The 25,789-nt window shown below is 36.0% G+C and overlaps 1 protein-coding gene across 3 annotated transcripts in view; it reads left to right on the top strand.

Annotated features, from left to right (window-relative positions):
* Positions 1-25,789, top strand: part of ZEB1 (zinc finger E-box binding homeobox 1) — a 288,560-nt gene that overhangs the window by 213,084 nt on the left and 49,687 nt on the right. For all 3 annotated transcript variants that reach the window (XM_053713869.1, XM_053713871.1, XM_053713870.1), the window contains exon 7: positions 5,276-7,023. In XM_053713869.1, coding sequence (XP_053569844.1) covers positions 5,276-7,023 — 1,748 coding nt within the window. The remainder of the gene's footprint in view (positions 1-5,275; positions 7,024-25,789) is intronic.

Below are 25,789 nucleotides of genomic sequence, written 5' to 3'. Positions count from 1 at the left end.
CTCCATGCTCTAACTGCAATATAGAAATTAGTTGCAAGTCCCAAGCAGGACTTTGCCTGTATGTTTAACCCTTTCACAGGAATTAATCACTAAGGGGTCAATTACAATCCTGTAGAAAATCATATCACATGATTTATCTCCATCGACTTTAGAGTTTAATGGTGATTTTCTGTTGAAAATCATTAGATCATTTTTTCAATAGGACTGTGATTGACCCCATAGTTATCTAAGGTCAGTGGTTGAAAAAAAAAAAATGAACAAACCATGAAAATTAGCTGCACACACTAGAGAATCCAGATAAAACCAAAGCTTTACTGAAATCATTAGAAAATGGCCATATATGGTGGTGGTATAATTCTATTCAAATTCTCTGGAGACCAGTTATTACTGAAAGAGAGGAGATCTTGGACATACTGTGCACTTTAGAATCCTTGATATAGCTTTTAAAAAACCTCATAATGTTAAATATAAACCCTAATCTAAAAATTATTTTACACCATATCCAACAGTGTAAAGTTTCTAATAGCAAAACATTGGAGAAGTGACCCCCTGTTTTTGTTATGGTGTATCAAAATTTTTAGAATTAGAAGAATTTAAAGTCACCTAACGTTTTTCTTCTTCTTATATTTCATGATTCAAATAGAACATGTGATTTTTAAACAACTTTCCAATTTACTTATTTTATCCAGTTTGCTTCATTCTCTTGGTATTCTTTGTTGAATGAGCAGCTGTGCACTACTGCAAGCTATCTGAAGACTTCTGGTGAACCAATGAAAAGAGGCATTTTTGGGCAGTCACCAATCAGCATCTAGCTCGCAGTAATGCATTGCTGCTCCTGAGTCTATCTAGATATGCTTTTCAACTAAGGATACAAAGAGAATGAAATAATTTAAATTAAATAAGTGAATTGGAAAGTTGTTTTAAATCACATCTAAATCTTGAAAGAAAAATTTTGGGTTTCATGTCCCTTTAATTACATTAAGAATGATAAAATGAATATTTATGCTGATGACACTATTGATGACACTATTTTCAGACTAACCGACAAATTTCCCCATCAGACCCTTCTCCAATTAAGATTTGAATAATCTCTACCTTATTTTCAGAGCCTTATTCTGGTTATTAAATCGATTTCCTAACCGACACTATATATTTCACTGGAGCCTGTACATTTTTTTATGTTTATTTTATTTTTATAGTATTTTCATTATACTTTTATGTTTTACTTTACGTTACCTTGTCTAACTTTCTTTTATTTTTAATTCTTATGCCACTCTATTTTAAATGGTTGATGTGACATTATTTGCCTTACATTTAAATAACTTGTGTTACACTTTGGGGCCAATCTATCAAGCTTCGAACGTCTTCAGACTCGCCAGAAACACAAGTTATGAAGCAGCGGTCACAAAGACCGCTGCTCCATAACCCTGTCTGCCTGCTCTGAGCAGGAGAACAGGAATCGCTGGAATTCAACCCAATCGAGTACGATCGGGTTGATTGACACCCCCTGCTGGCGGCCCATCGGCCACGAGTCTGCAGGGGGGTGGCGTTGCACCAGCAGCTCTTGTGAGCTGCTGGTGCAATGCTGAATACGGAGAGTGTATTGCTCTCCGCATTCAGCGATGTCTTGCGGACCTAATCCGCACTGTCGGATCAGGTCCGGCAGACTTTGTTAAATTGGCCACATTGGCTTCATTAAGATTCTCTGATAAACCTTATTTTGCTATCCACTTGAAATACCCTGCACTATCGATTGCACTCAGTATGCTCTTATGGAAAGGAACTAAGGGCCTTATTCTCTAAAGCTCTAATGGCTTCCAAAATTCTGTAAGAAATATTTCCAGTACTATGAAGCTGCTGTTATAATTTTCTAAAGGCAGTTTTTACCTTGAGAACAGTGTGTGTTGCAAAAGGGTGTTCCCTGTATAAAGTACAGGCAGTCCCCAGGTTACGAACAAGATAGGTTCTGTAGGTTTGTTCTTAAGTTGAATTTGTATGTAAGTTGGAACAGGCACTTTTTTTAGGTGAAACTCTAGCCAAACATTTTTTTAGTTTTGGATAGCATAGGATAAAGTTTGTTTTGCTATCTGTGCCCCTGTTCAGAAAATTTCACATCACTTTCTGTCCTTGTGACAATTGGATTTTCAGTATTTTGGATTATCCTGGAAAGAAGGATTGTCGATAAAGCTCTATTTTCTCTGTATGTAAGTACGAGTTGTACTTAAGTCGGATGTCTGTAACCCGAGGACTGCCTGTATATGAAGGAGATGAATACATTACAATAGCACTCAAAAAACTGTAATTTCAAAATCATATTAAACAAAAAATGAAACATTGAAATAAAAATACATAGTTACAAATCGTAATGTTTAACTGCACTAAAAATGTATCGAAATTGTTCTGCAAAAATCGTTATTTTTATTGGAAAATTAAAATTCGTATTAAAATGCACATGCAAGAAATGTAGATGAAATTTCTCCGCCAGGTCTGGCATATTCTGTAAACATTTTCTTCCATGCAGATCTTACAGTTTGTTTGATTTCTGGCAAAGTAAAACGTGGCAAAATTTTTCAAAATATGGAAAACACGTATTACCCTCATAGAAAAACATATGTATATGAAAATAGAGGCGATTGTAAGATATTGTACTTTGAAAGCAGAGTAATCTGATATGTATTGGTAGCAGGATTTAATGTTTAAAGAGTGCTCCCTGCTAACTTCCCTCTCCCGAGCAAAATTTCCCTCTCCAGCAAGTTCCTTTACTTACTAAGGGCAACATCTTCCAGCTCACAGGGACAGCCCTGTGGTTTGATAATTGGGTGCTAGGTTTTAGAAAAAGATTCCAAGAAAAAGAGGTCAATTTGATAACAGGAGTTAATTGGAACGTTTGTGTATCTGAATCATGTTAGTTTAATAATGACTTCCATGTCCCTTTAAAAAGTTTTAGGTGTGGATATATTTGTGCCAAGAGGTCCATTTCTTCTTGTCTCATTTTTTATTAGCTTTTATTAGTAGTAAAAACAACATTAAAGGGGTTTTGAGAACTACTAGACAATTGCTGTGCACAAATGATCATTTTTGTTATGTTTCCTGCTTAAGCATAAATTATATATATATATTTTCAAATTGAAACATATTACCATCGATTTTGACAGCATGTAAGAACCAAAAGAAACATAAAGTCTGCCCATATTTCCTTCTAAAGTGTAAGCTTAAACACTAAATAAATCAATGCTTGAATTATGTATTCAGAGCAAAGATTAGCCTGGCAATAATTTGTACATGTATTTTTAAAAATTATACTATGCTGAGGCCAGTTAGGAATGGTTATAAATAATGGCTTACTAGAGTATGCAACCAATGACTGTATGGAATACAGCAGTGTCTGCACTTCCATGTTTAACATAAATTGGAAAGCCCACAGTATTCAGAATTAAATTACAGGAAAGGAGAACAAAATAAATAATGAGTATATTGCAAATAAGTATATTGCAAAGTTGTTTTACTACATGTAATTAATAATTTTATATTAATATCTTGAAGTGTTTTATGTGTGTCCCTTTAAATACAGCCGAATTGTATAATCAATTGATGTATAATAATAGTATACAATGCAACAGCAGTTACTCTAAATTGCCCTGTGCAACGGCACAGAAAGGGTGAGTTTAGCATTCTTTTTTACATGGTTGATCAAATAAAGTCCACTTTATTTTTTAGTGATGGTAAATCCTAGCGTTTGTTAAACGATTAGATTTACCATCACTTTAAAGGGACTTTCATGATTCAGATAGGGCATGTAATTTTAAACAATTTTCGAATTTACTTTTATCACCAATTTCGCTTTGTTCTCTTGGTATTCTTAGTTGAAAGCTTAACCTAGGAGGTTCATATGCTAATTTCTTAGACCTTGAAGGCCACCTCTTTTCAGAATGCATTTTAACCGTTTTTCATCACTAGAGGGTGTTAGTTCATGTGTTTCGTATAGATAACACTGTGCTCGTGCACGTGAAGTTATCTGGGAGCAGGCACTGATTGGCTAAACTGCAAGTCTGTCAAAATAACTGAAATAAAGGGACAGTTTGAAGAGGCTTAGATACAAGATAATCACAGAGGTTAAAAGTATATTAATATAACTGTGTTGGTTGTGCAAAACTGGGGAATGGGTAATAAAGGGATTATCTATCTTTTAAAACAATAACAATTCTGGTGTAGACTGTCCGTTTAAGCAAAGCTTATTTGTTATTGTTTTTGTTATGTCATAAATTTCTCAATCGACATAGATGAAAAACATAACTGCATAAAATTAAAGGGACAGTTAACACCAGAATTTTTGTTGTTTTAAAAGATAGATAATCCCTTAATTACCCATTCCCCAGTTTTGCATAACCAACACAGTTAAAATAATACACATTTTACCCCTGTAATTACCTTGTATCTAAGCCTCTGCAGACTGCCCACTTATTTTAGTTCTTTTGACAGACTTGCATTTTAGCCAATCAGTGCTCTGTCCTCAGTAAATTCATGTGCATGAGCTCAATGTTATCTATATGAAACACATGAACTAATGCCCTCTAGTGGTGAAAAACTGTCAAAATGCATTTAGATTAGAGGCAGCCTTCAAGGTCTAAGAAATTAGCATATGAACCTCCTAGGTATAGCTTTCAACTAAGAATACTAAGAGAACAAAGCAAAATTGGTGATAAAAGTAAATTGGAAAGTTGTTTAAAATTACATGCCCTATCTGAATCCTAAAAGTTTTTTTTGACTTGACTGCCCCTTTAGATGTTTTTAAGGCATTATCTGTGAACCTAATATAAGTAAAACAGTACATAATGTGTATTTTTGCAGATTTAAAGGGACATTAAACTCAAAATATAGTTCCTCATAATATACTTTTAATTCTATGTAGTTATAAAAAACAAATTTGTAATATAGTTTCACCTTAATTTCAACTAAAATGGAGGTAATTTACTACCCCAGAGAGAATGGAGTCTCGATTAGTGCATGAGTTTATTATATCTGTCCGCATTGGATCACAGCAAAGGAGATATGAAAAGCACGCGCAACAAGCTTTTCCTGGGGTGCAAAAAAATGTATTTTTGTGTGCACATTTCTTGTAATGCAGTTTTTAATTGTTATATATACTATGTTTATATACAAAATTACTTTAATGCAACCTTAAATGATTTTGACTTTTGCATGCACATAAAAAACTTTTATTAAAAAAAGTAATTGAAGGAGCCTAGCATTCACATGTATTTCTTTTTATTTAAAGGAGAGAAGCCATATGAGTGCCCAAACTGCAAGAAGCGATTTTCCCATTCTGGCTCCTATAGTTCCCACATAAGCAGTAAAAAATGTATTAGTGTAATCCCAGTGAATGGACGTGCACGCTCTGGGCTGAAGACTCCTCAGTGCTCTTCTCCATCCCTTTCAGCTTCCCCAGGCAGTCCAGCCCGGCCACAGATTCGTCAAAAGGTAGAAAACAAGCCTTTACAGGAGCAACTTCCAGTTAACCAAATCAAAACCGAACCTGTGGATTATGAAATTAAGCCCATTGTTGTCACTTCAGGAATCAACTGCTCAGCACCTTTGCAAAATGGAGTTTTTAGTGGTGGTAGCCAAATACAGGCAACCAGTTCTCCTCAGGGTTTGGTACAAGCTGTTGTTTTGCCAACTATGGGACTGGTATCACCAATAAGCATAAACCTTAGTGACATTCAAAATGTTCTAAAGATGGCAGTAGATGGAAATGTAATAAGACAAGTATTAGAAAATAACCATGCCAATCTTGTATCCAAAGAACAAGGAACACTCACTTCTGCAACAATACAGCAAGCGGGTCATTCTGTTATTTCAGCTATTAGTCTTCCCTTGGTTGATCAAGATGGGACAACCAAAATAATCATTAATTATAGTTTAGAACAACCAAGCCAACTTCAAGTTGTTCCACAAAATTTAAAAAAAGAAGTACCTCCCCCAGCGGAAATTTGCAAAACTGAAAAGTTACCAGAAGATCTGACCATCAAAATAGAAAAAGATACCAAGTTAAGTGAAGACAGCACTTGTATTGAACGTCCAGATGACATTAATGCACTTCAAGAACTTAAGCACTATGATCAGAAAAAGAACACTCAGCTTCCTGAAAACAGTAAAACAGGAGCTGTAAAATCGGAATTGTCTTCTGTGGATTCTGGAGATGAAAATCTTATTCCTAGTCAGCCGCCTCTAAAAAACCTCCTTTCTCTTCTGAAGGCTTACTATGCTTTGAACGCTCAGCCGAGCTCTGAGGAACTTTCAAAAATTGCAGATTCTGTAAATCTACCGCTAGATGTGGTAAAAAAATGGTTTGAAAAAATGCAGAATGGAGAGCTTTCTGTACTACCTTCTAGGCCATCTTCTCCAAAAAATGAACAAAATAGTATCCCAGAAGAAAATAGTATTAAAGTTGAAAGCAAAGTTATAAATGGCACAAAGGAAATACAGAGCGCACTCAAAACGGAACCCTCTGAGCCATTAATAGAGAACGATTCTGCAAGCGGCACAAAGTCACCGATAAACCTCTCATCTCTAAAAAACACAGAAGGGGGGACTGATGGAGAACAAGGAGACTTGCAGGTAGAACCTCTTGATTTATCATTACCAAAGCAACATGGAAACGTGTTGGAGCGACCTTCCATAACTAGTGTTTACCAGAACAGTGTTTATTCTCTTCAAGACGAACCCTTGAACTTATCTTGTGTTAAAAAAGAGCCATTGCAAATAGACAATGTTGTGAAATCAGAACCAGCTCTCATTTTAAACCCAAGTGCCAATCCAATCAATATTGCTATTCCTACAGTCACTGCCCAGTTACCTACAATTGTTGCCATTACTGATCAGAACAGTGTTCCATGTTTAAGGGCACTAGCTACAAACAAACGGACTATCTTGATTCCTCAAGTGACATATACTTATTCAACAACTGCTAGTGCTGCTGTCCCAGACATGCAGCAAAAAAACATCCAACCCAATGGAATTCAGGTAACAACTTACTTATTTTTTGGTGATATGATATTAATTTATGAAAATATATAAACATAAAATCAATGTACGTGATTTGAACCATAGTGTAATTTGCATATTCTGTTTATTCTGTAAAGAAAAAGAAATCCTATATTTCTTATATTGTTTTATGGATCCCAAATACTTACTCTTCACCTTGAAATAGACACACAATAGAACATTATAGGGAATTGGCAAATTAGTTGTGTAACTGGTCAGAATGATCTCCTTGGTGCTTAAAGTAAAGGTCAATTTTCATCAATGAGTGCCCGGTTTTTAAAAATACTTTTAAAATCAGGGGCACTTTCATTGATGAAAATTAACATTGCGCTGGATTTGAAGAAATACTTACCTTTTACTCCTGCAAAGCCGGATCGACGATCCCCCTCCTTCTTCTTCCTGCTGTAGACCACAGCAATAACGAAACTGGCTTCCTCCAATCACAGCCGGACATCACGAGCTGGACAGTCTGGGGTGCAAGCCATGATTGGAGGAAGCCGGTTTTCGTCATTTCTGACATCAGTACAGAGGAACTGAGGCTGAGATCGGCGATCCGGCTTTGCAGAAGTAAAAGGTAAGTATTTCTTCAAATCCAGTGCAATGTAAATTTTCATCAATGAAAGTGCCCCTGTTTTTAAAAATATTTTTAAAAAACGGGCACTCATTGATGAAAATTGAGCTTCACTTTAAATGCTCTTATGGTGCATAAAATGTGTATGTAACCAACATATACATCATTGTTGCAGATATATATTGTCTGTCATAGTTCTATGCATTTTATATATATATATTTTCAATCATACCTGAGCACATTACTAATTATTCCACAACAATACACATGAGAATTTTTTTTTTTGTTGAATTTTTTTTATTTTAATTTTGTTTCTTTTTTAAAGCCATTCCACTCTATTAGAATAGCTACCATTTGAATTTGTAATACTGCTTAAATTAATAAACAGTATAACAGGAAAGTGTAGTTAATCACATTCAAAACAATAATACAGGTGCATTACAAGCGTTTCAATGGTGTGTTGCAGGGATTTTCATTGACTTTCACAGAACTGAAAATATACTGTGAATGAATGTATGCTTTTATTCACTTAAAGGGACACTGAACCCAAATTTTTTCTTTCTTGATTCAGATAGAGCATGCACTTTTAAGCACCTTTCTAATTTACTCCTAGTATCATTTTTTCTTCATTCTCTTGCTATCTTTATTTGAAAAAGAAGGCATCTAAGCTAAGGAGCCAACCAATTTTTGGTTCAGACCCTGGACAGCACTTGTTTATTGGTGGGTGAATTTATCCACCAATTACCAAGAACAACCCAGGTTGTTCACCAAAAATGGGCCGGCATCTAAACTTACATTCTTGCTTTTCAAATAAAGATACCAAGAGAATGAAGGAAATTTGATAATAGGAGTAAATTAGAAAGTTGCTTAGAATTGCATACTCTATCTAAATAATGAAAGAAAAAAATTTGGTTCAGTGTCCCTTTAACCAACAGTATCAATTCATGACATGTGCAAATAGCAACTCATATATATGAAATGAGCAATATTGCTACTTTATAAAATAAAAACTGTACTGTTTATTAGCATGTGACCTATACTGTACATCCTAAACACAAAACACATTTTATAAAGATGATATTGAGGTTATCCTTTACCTTCTTCTAGTCGTGGGTGCTATCATGTTGAAATCTGGCTTTCACTGCAGTTCAGTACTGAGGTGTTTGCACATGTGCAGAAAATCTGTTTCAGATTCCTAGAGTGAAACCTAGGTTCCAATAGGTGGCGCATATAATCAGGTGGTGCATGAAATGTATTTAGTATTTAATGTCCTTTTAAAGGCACTAAAGGTTTATGAATCAGAGAGAGCATGCCATTTAAAAAAAAAATCCTATTATCAAATTTGCTTTGTTCTCTTGGTATCATTTGTTGATGAGTAAACCCAGTTAGGCTAATAGGGGCTCAGGAATGTGCATGTGTCTTCAGCACTCTAAACGTAGCAGCCACAGAGCTTCTTCGAGCACATCTAGCAGTGTCCCCAGGACATTTTTAATGACTGGACCACCTGGCTAATTTTAAACATTTTCAATGTTTATTTCACAAATTATATTTACATAAATGGATGTTAAATTATGCAATTCATTTGTGGGTTGGATTGCAGAAAATGTTAAAATATTAGAAATTTTTACACTTCCCCCAACAGACTACTTTATAATGCCACCCGGCTTGCTAAATTTTCTATGGAGATCACTGCCTAGGTTTATTTTTCAACAAAGGATACCAAGAGAATGTAACCAAACAAAAGTTAATTGGAAAGTTTCTCAAAATTGCATGCTCTGTCTCAATCATGAAAGTTTAAGTTGGGCTTTAGTGCCCCTTTAAGATATACAGTTTAAAACAGATCAAAATGAGAAAGGGACAGTAAGTCAAAATCTAACTCTTATATGGATCATGCTGTTTTTACAGACTTTCCAATGTACTTTTTTATTATCAAATTTTACACATTCTTTTTATATACACAGTTTCTGAGGCACCAACTGAGCATGTGCACAAGTTCATAGAGTATACATATACTAGACTGTGATTGGCTGATAACTGTCACATGATACAGGGGGCTGGCATATGGGGGGAAAATACATTTGTAAGAAAAAAACTACAGCTTATTTAAAATTCAGAGTAAGTTTTATTGCATTGTCTTTTTATTATGCACGTGTTAATTATGCAATCCTACTGTATTTAATGGCCCTTTAAGGGGTCAAGACTGTTGAATTAGGAAAAAAAAAAGAATTGAAATACCTTTGTCAAATTGTTATGCACATTATAGGGTCTGCATTTGAAAACTTGTTGATGAATTGGTTATTGCCGGATTGTCATATGTATTGGAGTGGCTTTGAATTTGAAAACCCTACAAAAGCCAACTTGATGTATACTTTGTACAAGTTCCCTGGCTTTCAATGAAACCCATGATTGTTCACCACTTTTTGACTTAGTGCCTGCTGATCAAAAACTGATCAGCATGGAGAGAAATTGCTCGCGATATTGAAATATTGCACCCGCGCTAACATGCGTATTACAAGTTGAAAGTAAATGTGACCACACAAACTAAATTTGCACTTGTATGGTTAGCACGACTGAAGTCGTCGCGTAAAGGGTTAGAGCTGAATAAAAAGTTATACTAAACACAAGATAAATACATTAAAATTTTACAGTATTATGTATATACACATATAAACATATATATATATATATATATATATATATATATATATATATATATATATATATATATATATATATATACAGTTGTGCTTATAAGTTTACATACCCTGGCAGAATTTATGATTTCTTGGCCATTTTTCAGAGAATATGAATGATAACACAAAGAGGCCTATTTATTAAAAGTCTGTCAGACATCTCTGATTGAGGAGAGCAATACGCTCTCAGTATTCAGCATTGCAATGCTATTGCAATGCCGCCCCCTGCAGACTCGCGACCAATCGGCCGCCAGCATGGAGGTGTCAATCAACCGTGTCGATCTCTGTCCGCCTCATCAGAGCAGGCGGACAGGGTTATGGAGCAGCGGTCTTTAGACCGCTGCTTCATAACTGCTGTTTATGGCGAGTCTGAAGACTCGCCAGAAACACTGGCCCTCAAGCTCCATTCGGAGCTTGATAAATGGGCCTCAAACACTTTTCTTTCACTCATGGTTAGTGTTTGGCTGAAGCCATTTATTATCAATCAACTGTGTTTACTCTTTCTAAATCATAATGACAATAGAAACTACCCAAATCAAAAGTTTACATACCCTGGTGATTTTGGCCTGATAACATGAACAGAAGTTGACACAAAGAGGTTTGAATGGCTATTAAAGGTAAACATCCTCACCTGTGATCTGTTTGCTTGTAATTAGTGTGTGTGTATAAAAGGTCATTGAGTTTCTGGACTCCTAACAGACCCTTGCATCTTTCATCCAGTGCTGCACTGACGTTTCTGCATTTTGAGTCATGGGGAAACCAAAAGAATTGTCAAAGGATCTGCGGGAAAAGGTAGTTGAACTGTATAAAACAGGAAAGGGATATAAAAAGATATCCAAGGAATTGAGAATGCAAATCAGCAGTGTTCAAACTCTAATCAAGAAGTGGAAAATGAGGGGTTCTGTTTGATAACATACTGCATTCATCTTGCCATCATTTCTGACCAAATTTCCTGTGCCTTTGTAGCTCACTCATCCCCAAAACATCAACGATCCACCTCCGTGTTTTACAGTAGGAATGGTGTACCTTTCATCATAGGCCTTGTTCACTCCTCTCCAAATGTAGCGTTTATGGTTGTGACCAAAAAGCTCAATTTTGGTCTCATCGCTCCAAATTACTTTGTGCCAGAAGGTTTGAGGCTTGTCTCTGTGCTGTTTGGCGTATTGTAAGCGGGATACTTTGTGGCATTTGCATAGTAATGGCTTTCTTCTGGCGTCTCGACCATGCAGCCCATCTTTCTTCAAGTGCCTCCTTATTGTGCATCTTGAAACAGCCACACCACATGTTTTCAGAGAGTCCTGTATTTCACAAAGTTATTTATAGGTTTGTCTTTGCATCACGAACAATTTTCCTGGCAGTTGTGGCTGAAATTTTAGTTGGTCTACCTGACCGTGGTTTGGTTTCAACAGAACCCCTCATTTTCCACTTCTTGATTAGAGTTTGAACACTGCTGATTTGCATTCTCAATTCCTTGGATATCTTTTTATATCCCTTTCCTGTGTTATACAGTTCAACTACCTTTTCCCGCAGATCCTTTGACAATTCGTTTGCTTTCCCCAGAATCGTCAGTGCAGCACTGGATGAAAGATGCAAGGGTCTGTCATGAGTCCAGAAACTCATTGACCTTTTATACACACACTAATTACAAAAAAACAGATCACAGGTGAGGATGGTTACCTTTAATAGCCATTCAATCCTTTTGTGTCAACTTGTGTGCATGTTATCAGGCCAAAATCACCAGGGTATGTAAACTTTTTGGGTAGTTTCTGTTGTCATTATAATTTAAAAAGAGTCAACACAGTTGATTGATAATAAATGACTTCAGCCAAACACTAACCATGAGTGAAAGAAAAGTTTTTGTGTTATCATTCATATTCTCTGAAAAATGGCCAAGAAATCATAAATTCTGCCAGGGTATGTAAACTTATGAGCACAACTGTATATATATAGATATACACATGTATGCACATATATACATAGGTATAAATACTTTGGCGCCCTTTTGACTCAAGTACCTGAAAACGTAAAAAATATATTTTTATTCAATTTTAATATTTAATCATGTGTTTTACTGTGTATGTACTGTAAATATTTTACATTCCAATGTTCTTCACATAGGAGAAAATATTCTTATAATATTTTAAATAGATATTCCTATATTTCTCTGTATATCCCTTTACTTATATATATTTAAATAGATATATAGGTATTGATATATATTTTACAAAAAATACATCATGTAAATATAAATAAAAATCACAAAAAAAAAACAAGTGCTGTGAAATATTGATAAACAGGAGGAAAATACATGAGTTCAAGAAGATCCCTTTTAAATCTCTAAAATCAAAATCAGCATATACATCACATAAATAGATACTAATACATAAATGCTCATAAACCGAGTCCACACTATATGGGATATATACAAAAGGGTGATAAAGTCCAGAAAGCAAACACCCAAAGCACCTATTTATAAAGGGGTAAGCAGAGTGTGGGAATTGATAGAAGAAACCAGGTGATCACTTCAATCTCACTGTGAAGATATCCAACTGAACCCCTTAGAGTGTATACTCACAAGATAATACCTCAATCAGAATGAGGTAAGTGACAGGCGGGAGTCCATGCTGGGAGTATAGTGAAAACTCTCCTCCAAATAAGTAAGGGACCCTCACTGTTGACCATTCCAATTGTTAGGATGGGTAGAGATGTACAGCATTTATTATCATACTAGCCTCAATCCCCCTATCCTAAATTTGTAGGGTCAAGTGAGGTCTAATTAAAGTTTTAAAATTCTTTAAATTATTTAATATTCTTTAACATATAACTTTTCAATAGGTCTATAAGTTCATATGTATTTTTATTTGAATTTATTTTTCATTTTGGCCAGTTTTTCAGTATCTCGTGTACACGTCTATATAAGCATATACCGGTACTCCAACTGGACATAATTATATAATCTCTTTATAATATAGGGAGTCATACTCTCATGCATTGTTTGTCTAACTGATCCATATCAGTTTTTGCTTATACTTATTTGTTCGCATTTTGGTGTTTTTTTTAATTATACCCTTTCTTAATTATACCCTATCTTATTTGTATCAATGTCTGTATTTATTTATTTGTACAATTAGTTGACTTTTATCCTACTGGACCTTTAGGTCATTTTACTCGCGTGATCACCTATTGGTTCACCCTTCTCATTTTATCAATATAGTTTTTAATAAATTTAACCTTTAAAGATATTGGAATATATTGTCTTTAAGTGGTTGGAACACTATACGTATCTTTCATATTGTTTATATATATATATTAGAACACTTTTAGTGTAACTACGCACTAGTGGATATTTATGTTCTATATGATCCATTCTAACCTTAGATGATACTATCATTAGATAGACTGTACCCCCTCGTGTTGGTTTAGTTTTTTCCTAATATTCTATCCTGTTACGTATACAATAGCCTCTTGGCGCTCCTATACTGTATCTATCTGCTAAATAGTATACACTTTGTGGATCTTTTACCACTATCTTCTTTTGCATATATATGAATATCTATTTACTTAGAACATATTCCCCATGTGAAGAACATAGGAATGGGAAATATTCAATAGGAATGGGAAATATTTACTGTAAATACATTGTTAAACACTATTAAATATGAATATTGCATGACTATTGCATAAATATGATTTGCTTTAAGCTACTTTACTGCAAAGGGATCCAATGCACATACTGTATATATATTTTTATATATATATATATATATATATATATATATATATATATATATACGGCCTGTTCTATGGTGATTTACCACCTGGGTGCAGCTTCTTTTTAGCCCAGTAATTCTTTTCACAGAGTAGAACTTTCCTGTAGAATATCAGTCTGATCCCGCCTATTACGGTCAGTTCAGCGCCAAAATACCAGAAGATGGTTTCGGCCTTCATTGGGCCTTGTCAGTGAGGTGTAGACATATTCCTCTAAGCACACTGAGCAAGGAGTCCACATATGTACACACATATAAGCATATAAAAGTATATATATGCATAATGATTGTGATTATTCCAGCACTGCTGATAATATAACACTAATGGAAGTTCCACTGACCACATACGATAGAAGCAAAAATATTTCATCGTCCACGCTGGATGGAGGCAGAAATTATGTATAGTGGAGGCAAAAACTCTTCTTGTAGCTTGTGTATGCTGCTAGTTTGTGGGTATAGTAGAAACCATCACTGGAAAGGAACTCTAGATGAGAAGAAGACATGCAGACTAGCGCTCTAACAAATTTAGAAGAGATAAAAAGAGAGACACACATAGACATCTATTTATCAAAGCGTCAACTTTTTTGCATTCAACGGCACCAATACTGTCGCCTAACATCGCCGCCGCGGACCTGAATACACTCTCCAAAGTTACCAAAAAAGCCGCGCACCAAGTACGGTGCGATGAGCAGCGGACTGTTGTTAACTAGCAGTCATCAATCTCGCTGCTATTCGGCTTTTTGACAGCTTTCTTGGTACCCTGTCACTAAACACCCACACTATACTATACTGTTTACCCCCTATACCGCCGCTCCCGGATCCCGCGCGCAACTAAATAAAGTGTTTAACCCCTAAACCGCCTCTCCCGGACCCCACCGCAACTAAATACAATTATTAACCCCTAAACCGCCGCTCCCGGAGCCCACCGCCACCTACATTATACTTATTAACCCCTAATCTGACGCCCCCTACATTATATTTATTAACCCCTAATCTTCCCCCCTACACCGTCGCCACCTACCTACATTTATTAACCCCTAATGTGCCGCCCCCATCGTCGCTGCCACTATATTAAATTTATTAACCCCTAAACCTAAGTCTAACCCTAACACCCCCTAACTTAAATATAATTTAAATAAATATTACTATCATTAACTAAATTATTCCTATTTAAAACTAAATACTTACCTATAAAATAAACCCTAAGCTAGCTACAATATAACTAATAGTTACATTGTATCTAGCTTAGGGTTTATATTTATTTTACAGGCAAGTTTGTATTTATTTTAACTAGGTACAATAGTTATTAAATAGTTATTAACTATTTAATAACTTCCTAGTTAAAATAAAGACAAATATACCTGTAAAATAAAACCTAACCTAAGTTAAAATTACACCTAACACTACACTATAATTAAATAAATTCCCTAAACTAAATACAATTAAATACAATTAAAAAAATTTATCTAAAGTACAAAAAAAACAAACACTAAATTACAGAAAATAATAAAATAATTACAATATTTTTAAGCTAATTACACCTAATCTAATCCCCCTAACAAAATAAAAAAGCCCCCCAAAATAAAAAAAAAAGCCCTACCCTACCCTAAATTACAAATAGCACTTAAAAGGGCCTTTTGTGGGGCATTGCCCTAAGTAATCAGCTCTTTTACCTGTAAAAAAAAAATTACAACCCCCCCCAACATTAAAACCCACCACCCACACAACCAACCCTACTCTAAAACCCACCCAATCCCCCCTTAAAAATACCTAACACTTACTCCTTGAAGATCACCCTACCTTGAGAAGTCTTCACCCAACCGGGCCGAAGTCCTCCACGACTCCGGCAGAAGTGGTCCTCCAGACGGGCAGAAGTGATCCTCCAGACGGGCAGAAGTCTTCATCCAGGCGGCATCTTCTATCTTCATCCATCCAGCGCGGTGCGGCTCCATCTTCAAGACATCCGACGCGGAGCATCCTCTTCTTTCGACGTCTTCTTGATGAATGAATGTTCCTTTAAATGACGTCATCCAAGATGGCGTCCCTTGAATTCCGATTGGCTGATAGATTTCTATCAGCCAATCGGAATTAAGGTAGGAAAAATCCTATTGGCTGATGCAATCAGCATATAGGATTGAGCTCGCATTCTATTGGCTGTTCCAATCAGCCAATAGAATGTGAGCTTGATCCTATTGGCTGATTGGATCAGCCAATAGGATTGAACTTCAATCCTATTTGCAGATTGCATCAGCCAATAGGAGTTTTCCTACCTTAATTCCGATTGGCTGATAGAATTCTATCAGCCAATCGGAATTCAAGGGACCCCATCTTGGATGACGTCATTTAACAGAACATTCATTCATCAAGAAGAGGTCGAAAGAAGAGGATGCTCCGCGTCGGATGTCTTGAAGATGTAGCCGCTCCGCGACGGATGGATGAAGATAGAAGATGCCGCCTGGATGAAGACTTCTGCCCGTCTGGAGGACTACTTCTGCCGGCTTTGTGGAGGACTTCGGCCCGGTTGGGTGAAGACTTCTCAAGGTAGGGTGATCTTCAAGGGGTTAGTGTTAGTTTTTTTTTAAGGGGGGATTGGGTGGGTTTTAGAGTAGGGTTGGTTGTGTGGGTGGTGGGTTTTAATGTTGGGGGGGTTGTAATTTTATTTTACAGGTAAAAGAGCTGATTACTTAGGGGCAATGCCCCGCAAAAGGCCCTTTTAAGGGCTATTTGTAATTTAGTGTAGGGTAGGGCTTTTTTTATTTTGGGGGGGCTTTTTATTTTGTTAGGGGGATTAGATTAGGTGTAATTAGTTTAAAAATCTTGTAATTATTTTATTATTTTCTGTAATTTAGTGTTTGTTTGTTTTTGTACTTTAGATACTTTTTTTTAATTGTATTTAGTTTAGGGAATTTATTTAATTATAATGTAGTGTTAGGTGTAATTTTAACTTAGGTTAGGTTTTATTTTACAGGTATATTTGTCTTTATTTTAACTAGGAAGTTATTAAATAGTTAATAACTATTTAATAACTAGTGTACCTAGTTAAAATAAATACAAAGTTGCCTGTAAAATAAATATAAACCCTAAGCTAGCAACAATGTAACTATTAGTTATATTGTAGCTATCTTAGGGTTTATTTTATAGGTAAGTATTTAGTTTTAAATAGGAATAATTTAGTTAATGATAGTAATATTTATTTAGATTTATTTAAATTATATTTAAGTTAGGGGGTGTTAGGGTTAGGGTTAGACTTAGTTTTAGGGGTTAATAAATTTAATGTAGTGGCGGCGGTGTAGGGGCGGCAGATTAGGGGTTAATAAGTATAATGTAGGTGGCGGCGGTGTATGGGGGGGACAGATTAGGGGTGTTTAGACTCGGGGGACATGTTAGGGTGTTAGGTGTACACGTTCCTATAGGAATCAATGGGATATCGGGCAGCAGCGAACATGAGCTCTCGCTGCTTTCCGACTCCCATTGATTCCTATGGCATCCGCCTCCAGGGCGGCGGATTGAAAACCAGGTACGCTGGGCCGGAATAGTGCCAAGCGTATCTGGTAGTTATTTGATAACTTCCAAAAGTAGTCAGATTGTGCCGAACTTGCGTTCAGAACATCTGTAGTGACGTAAGCATCGATCTGTGTCGGACTGAGACCGGCGGATCGTATGTTACGTCACCAAATTCTACTTTTGCCGGTTTGTAGGGTTTGATAACTAAGGTGAATCAGGCTCGCCACAAATACGCTGCGGAATTCCAGCGTATTTGCGGTTGACGGCTTGATAAATACATGCCAAAGAATGGACCTTTAGTGTAGTAGTTTCTTAATCACAGGTTTTCCATATTTAAAAGAAACATAGATATAAGGTATTTTTGTCCACAACGGGGGGGGGACATTAAGTCCCTATCTGTGGTAATGTTGAAAAAACTGGACCACAGATCCCTCAGATGGTATTATATTCACGGTTTATAGGAATATTAAACAAATAAGTGTGTTCGTCCATTCCAATAAAATACTCTTTATGTGATTTGCAGAAAATATATATTAATTAAAATAGACATAGATATTATGTACAAATGTCACCATGTCAATTCATAATGATGACATCAGACTGCTTAAGCAAAACAATGGCTTATTTGGAATTTTCATTTTACGTGTCCAAACTGTAGAGAAAAACTGTAGAGAATGTGTGCATGGACAGTTCAGTACTAATAATTATGTATACAAATATAAATGCTTATCAATTGTAGCTGGGGGGCTATTCTCTAAAAGCTCTCCTCACAGGCAATATAAATTTACATTCATATATCAGGAAGTGCACTTTGAGGTGTAGGAAATCCAGTTACGATGTAAATATTGTTAACAAAATTTAGGCACTGCAAAAATGAGCAGAAATGTTTTGGCACTGCTGCATTTTGCTGACATTTATGTAGCAGATTTTATGTAGTAGACCAAAGAGGACAGCAAGCCTTTCCCTCATTTTAGCTTCCAGCTGCATGGGTGAGCCAGGTGGAAGGGTAACATATCTTGCAAATGGAGATAGATGGTAAAAGTGTGGCGCAAGTTCACAGCCAGAGGACTCATTATAAGGGACATACTACTAAATACTTACTGTACATAAACAGCTCAAGTAATGATTTATCCCAGAGGATCTGCTGAAATATCTCTGCATGGTCCAGACACAAACATTATAGAATGTGAGGAAATGGAAAACCACATAATGACCATTTAACCCCTTCTCTACCGGAAATTCCAAAGAAAAACATGCCCAACAGACCAGAGAATTTGTAGCATTTTGCTATAACTCCATTTAAACAGAAATAGAACCTTAGTTTTTTTGGATTTACCTATCAAAACTATATATTTATTTTAGCAATAAACCCAAGGTATTGATCTTGGCCCATTTTGGTATATTGAATTCCACCATTTCGTCTCCAAATGCGATCACATAATAAAGAAAAAAAAAACGTTAACTTTTTCACAAACTTTGGTGTTCTCACTGAAATGATTTACATACCGCTTGCGGAGTCATAACACATGAAATGGTTGTAAAATCTTCTCTGGGGTCCCCTTTATTCAGAATTAGCAGACCTGCATGGCTTTGCCAATGGGTTTTGGTAATTAGACAGCTGCTAATTGCACCTGTGCACCACACTTCTGAAATTCCCAGCAGTGAAGGGGTTAATTAGTTAGCTGGCAAGGGTTATTAATATTGTAGTGTTGGTAATACCCTCCCACCTGACACCCCCTGATCCCTCCCAAAAAACTTTCCTCCCTTCCCCCACAACTTAACTCCATCTTAGGTGCTGGCAGACAGTCTGCCAGTATGAAGTAGTAGGGCTTTTTTTTTTTAACGAATTAATGTTATTTTTTTATATATTTTTTCTGCAGTGTAGGGATGGGCCCCCTTGCCTTCCTTCTTCCCTCTCAAAGCACCACCGCAGTAGATACAGACAGTGACTCTGTCTTTGTCACTGTCTGTATCAGTGATGGTAAAATCTCCGCTGTCAAAGCAGCATGCGCCTCTGTGTTGGACATACTTCATCAATACAGTACACTGGGCAAAGTACTTTGTGACGTAGTACCTACATCCATTTGGCTCAAGGGGTTAAGTGTAGCTGGAAATTAGGTCCACAGTACTGTTAAAATTCTACCTGTGTCCGAAATTAACCACTTAAAGGGACATAAAACCCTAACATTTTCTGTAAATATTTTGTCATCAGTGTAGACAAATTAAACTTTTTAAAGGGACAGGGAACCTACATTTTTTCTTTCATGATTCAGATAGGAGTATACAATTTTAAATAACTTTCCAAATGACTTCTATTATCTAATTTGCTTCATTATCTTGGTATCCTTTGCTGAAAAGCATATATAGGTAGGCTCAGGAGCTGGGAACTAGCTGCTGATTGGTGCCTGTATATTTATACATCTTATCATTAGCTTACCAATGTGGTTGGCTAGCTCCAAGTAGTGTTGCTGCTCCTTCTTTAAAAGATACATAGAATTAAGCAAAATTGATAATATTATATGTAAATTGGAAAGTTGTTAAATATTGTATACACTGGGGCCTATCTATCAAGCTCCGAAAGGAGCTTAACGGCCTGTGTTTCTGGCGAGTCTTCAGACTCGCCAGAAACAGCAGTTATGAAGCAGCGGTCACAAAGACCGCTGCTCCGCCTGTTCTGAGCAGGCGGACAGACATCGCCGGAAATCAACCCGATCGAGTACGATCGGGTTGATTGACACCCCCTGCTGGCAGCCCATTGGCCGCGAGTCTGCAGGGGGCGGCGTTGTACAAGAGCTGCTGGTGCAATGCTGAATATGGAGAGCGTATTGCTCTCCGTATTGAGCGAGGTCTGGCGGACCTGATCCGCACTGTCGGATCAGGTCCGCCAGACCTTGTTAAATAGAAGCCTCTATCTGAATTATGAAATAAACAATTGGTGTTCCTTGTCCCTTTAATAGCCAAAAAACATAAAAATATATTTTGACATAGATATGTCAAATTAAATATTTTTATTTTTGCTTTCTTTGTTAAATATTTTGCATCAAATTTATTTTAATTTTATATAAGGCAAAATTTGCTCTGATGACTTTGCCTTAGGAAGGACTTTAAATATCACTACAGCGCTAACTTCTTTTCCCCATAGACTTCAATGGAGCACGTTATTAAATAAATAATTAACTTATAGCTCGCTCGCTAACCCGACAACGCGTTAGACCTAGAGTGCTAAACTCAAAGGTATTTATAAATATTTTACATTTCAATGTACTTCACATAGAAGAAAATTTTCTTTTTATTTATATCTATATATATATATATAGATATATATAGATATAGATATATATACAGGCATACCTCAGAGATATTGAAGTTTTTGTTACAGACCACCACAATAAAGCGAATATAGCAATAAAATGAAACTCACCTTAATTTATTTGTTTCACGGTGCATATAAACGTTAAATTTACACTATAATGTGCATACCTTAGTTAAAAAATATTTTTTTGGTAACAAAAATGCTAGCCGTCATCTGAGCCTACAGTGATTAATAATATTGCTCTTGGCATATATATATATATATATATATATATATATATATATATATATATATATGTGACTTCATATGTATTTATGTATTTATAAGAGTATATATGTTGGAAAAATGGCGCCAATAGACTTGCTCAACTCAGAGTTGCCACATACCTTAAATTTGTAAATAGAGCATCAATATCTACGAAGTGCAATAAATTGAAGTGCAATAAAATGAGGTATGCCTGTATATATGATTAATATTTTGTAAAATATTGTTCTATGCAGGTAGAAATGCCTTTATACAAACTGCCTGGGATCAGAAAAAGGTTTGGATTTTGGATTAGTTTAGATTTTGTAACATTTGTTTCTGTGAAATGGGACAAATTGAAAGGGGATGGGACCAAGGGGCCTATTTATGATGCTGCGAGCGGACATGATCCGCTGCACATCGATGAATGCCGACAGCATACGCTGTCGGCATTTATCATTGCACCAGCAGTTCTTGTGAATTTCTGGTGCAATACCGCCCCCTGCAGATTCGCTGCCAATCGACCGCTAGCAGAGGGCGTCAATCAACCCAATTGTATTCGATCGGGTTGATTTCTGGAGATTTCTTTCCGCCGCCTCAGAGCAGGTGGACAGGTTATGGACTAACTTCTGTTTCCGGCGAGCCTTCAGGAGCTTGATAAATTTGCCCCTATGTGTAAACAACACACTCTTATGTCATTTAGGCAATATGTACATGTCATTACTCAGCTAATACACGCAACCTAAAGGTAGTTTTAGATAATTTTTTAAGACTTTTGTATATACAATACCCTCAGTAATATAGTACATTACTTTAATCAGAAAGGTAATATTTGTTGTTTTAAATAAACATAGACTATTATTTGCATATTAGAACACAAGAAAAACAAAAGAAAGACAGGAGAAAAGTAATTGTTCACCTTTATTCTATTAATTTAAAAGTTTTAATTTCATTTGGATTTTGAAATTCCAGATTTGGGGATTTGTACCTATATATATATATATATATATATATATATATATATATATATACAGGTATAGATATGTACAGATATATATACAGGTATAGATATGTACAGATATATATACAGGTATAGATATGTACAGATATATATATAGGTATAGATATGTACAGATATATATACAGGTATAGATATGTACATATATATATATATAGGAATGTATATTTAAAAATACAAAGAACATTTTCTACTTTGTGTTTAACATTGGAATGTGAAATATATTTATAGTAAATACATAGTTAACACCTTATTAAATATTTAATTTGATTATTAAAGTTTTCAGGTATTTAAAGGAACAGTCAACACAAAAATTGTTATTGTTTAAAAAGATAAACAATGACTTTACTACCCATTACCCAGGTTTGCACAACCAACGTTGTTATATTGATATACTTTATGACCTTTAAACCACTAAATTTCTGTCTGTTTCTAAAGACAGCCCCCTGATGACATGCTTTTGTGTTTGCTTTTCACAACAAGGGAGTGCTAGTTCATGTAGCCATATAGATAACATTGAGCTGACGCCCGTGGATTCTAACAACACAGCACTAATTGGCTAAAATGCAAGTAAATCGATAATAAATTTAAAGTCATGTGATCAGGGGGCCATGAGAAGATGCTTAGAAACAAGATAATCACAGAGGTAAAACGTGTATTAATATAAGTGTTTTCTGTGCAAAACTGGCGAATGGGCAATATAGTGATTATCTATCTTTTTAAACAATAAAACATTTTGAGTTGACTGTCCCTTTAACTAGAAAGGGTATATAAATGTGTATATGTCTTTCAGACCCAAGGACTACAATTAATAGTGCCCGACTGGATCTCTGCTGCCATCCTTTACTCCAATCTACACACAACACACAAGCCATCTTCTGCATCATTAATTAATGCACTCTGCCCTCCTGCTGATTAACCCTGAGAAACCACGCAGCTTCCCAGGCAGCACCATTTTAAACCGTACAGATTGCAGTTTGTAAAGATTACACATAATAATATGTGTATGTCAGAAGCAGTAACACAGGGTGTACTAAGGTACTCTGGAATAGAATAACACCGTTTTGGGGGGGGGGCAGTATTTTAAAGGGTGCATTTGAGCCCTGCAACTTCCTTCATCACACTGTGAAATGCCAAACAATTATGGGATTGTATTTTTGTAGTTCCAACCATACCAAAGTAACTGTTATACCTATAATGCCATAAACAATTCAAAATGGACTCCTAGCAACTGCAGCTGAGCAATAAGGCCGCTGCACAAAGTCCCAAGTAAGTAATCTGCTACATTCACGGCAAACAAGGGGCCTATTTATCAAAGCGTCAACTATGTTGCATTCGCCGGCGTTAATACCCTCGCCAGACATCGCTGCCGCAGACTTAAATACGTTATCCTTATTTATCATAAAAGCCGTCAAAAACATGCGCGTCAAGTACGTGCGAAGAGCATCGGACTGGTGTTAACTAACAGTCATTGATGTCTTGGTTATTCGGGTTTTTCCCAACTTTATTTATACCATTTTATTACGGTCCATGAACAAGCACATTTCTCTAAAGCTAATCTTTTAGTTTCTAACTGCTAATGTCCAAGAAATCGATTGATTTATACCTCAACAAACAATATCTCATAGAAAGTTATTTTTATATTGTTTTGTTATATGATACTTTCACAGAAATTAATGTGTATTTGTATTTCTAAGAATTAATTTTTTTTTCTATTTTTTAAATTATTATTAATGCTAGGATTTGTACATATATCCTTGCACATACTTGTATATATGTGTGTGTGTGTATATGTTATGTCAGAAATCTTTTGCAAACATATTTACATGTCCCTAAGTTCCTTTTTGTTGTTCTAAACAATGTCTAAACAATGTCTGTCATATCTCTGTGTTTATTTATACCACTATATGTATATATTGTTAATGTATTATTATTCTGAGCAGGAATAATTGCAAATATAACATGTAATTATTATTTATTTGCAATCAATGGCTATTTTAAAGGGATAGGAAAGTAAAAATTTAAGTTGCACTAGTGGGAGCTAGCTGCTAATTGGTGCCTGCACACATTTGTCTCTTGTGATCGGCTAAAAAGATGTGTTCAGCTAGCTGCCAGTAGTGCACTGATGTTCCTTCAGCAAAGAATAGCAAGAGAATGAAGCAAATTTGATAATAGAAATAAATTTGAAAGTTGTTTAAAATTGTATGTTCTATCCAAATCATAATATAATATGTTGGGGTTTCCTGTCCCTTTAAGAGCTGGGCCAGTTTTCTCTCTGCACCTGTCTAACCCCTCCTAATTGTAATCTATTTTAGAAATCCACCCATATACAGGTGTTATAAAATGGGCTGGCATGTAAGATGACATTTCTTACTGAAAAAGAAATTCAAGAGAAAGAAGAAATACACTGAAAATAGCATGACAGTAAAGAGGTGATTTTAATTTCTGCTGTATCTGATTCATGACAGTTTAACATTAGGTGGGCTATCCCTTTGAGCTATCAGCTTAAAGGTATAGTAAACCCAATTTTTGTCCCCATTTTTTGAAAACTTCATATTCAGTTGTTAAAGTGACCAAATAACACCTTTTAGCCATTTTTTTTAATTTACGTAAAAATTGCATTAGAAAATGTATATTCTGCCAAACCCTTCTTTTCATTCATTATGCAGCCGAATGAACGAGTTCTACCTAGGTAGAACTAATATGGCGTCACGCATGCGCCTTTACACAAACTTTTTGCAACACATGGGTATATTAGACTTGTCCTGGTGTTTCAACTGCCGTGTCATTAACACCTCCCCAGATGCCGACTAAAACTGAGTGATTGGAGATTAAGCATGCGAGTGCCCACATATTAGAATGCGCTTTCATTTACATATTGTGATTAGCCGATCGGTGCTGCAGCACCATAGGAGGAAGGAATGTAATGCATTATCCAGCCTACATTTATGGGCGGTCGTTAGGACCGTTTACAAGTTAAACTAAAACATAATTTTATTGAACATTAAAGCTTTGTTTTAAGGTAAGACTTAAAAGGTTTCAATCTTTAAAACCTTAAAGGGACACTGTACCCAAAATTTCTCTTGCAAGGTGTATCCAGTCCACGGATTCATCCTTTACTTGTGGGATATTCTCATTCCCTACAGGAAGTGGCAAAGAGAGCACACAGCAGAGCTGTCCATATAGCTCCCCCTCTAGCTCCACCCCCCCAGTCATTCTCTTTGCCGGCTCTAAGCACTAGGGTCTCTCTACGGGAGGGTAAAGTGAATGTGGTGTTAGAATTTTCACAAAGGTGCTAGGGTCCCTTCTGGCGGTTCTAAGACCGCGGGGCATAGCAGTGGCGCCTTATTTGGACGACATCTTAATTCAGGCGCCGTCCTTTCACAGAGCCAAGGCTCACACGAAGATTGTATTGTCCTTTCTGAGGTCTCACGGGTGGAAGGTGAACGTCAAAAAGAGTTCTCTGTCCCCACTCACAAGGGTTCCCTTCCTAGGAACACTAATAGATTCAGTAGAAATTAAAATATTTCTGACGGAGGTCAGAAAGTTGAAACTTTTAACTACTTGCCGAGTTCTTCATTCCATTCCTCGGCCATCTGTAGCTCAGTGCATGGAGGCAATCGGATTAATGGTAGC

The sequence above is a fragment of the Bombina bombina genome, chromosome 5 (genome assembly GCF_027579735.1).
Source record: "Bombina bombina isolate aBomBom1 chromosome 5, aBomBom1.pri, whole genome shotgun sequence".
Taxonomy (NCBI): Eukaryota; Metazoa; Chordata; class Amphibia; order Anura; family Bombinatoridae; genus Bombina; species Bombina bombina.
Note: the sequence above shows the minus strand (reverse complement) of the source record. Positions and strands in the feature narration are given on the sequence as shown.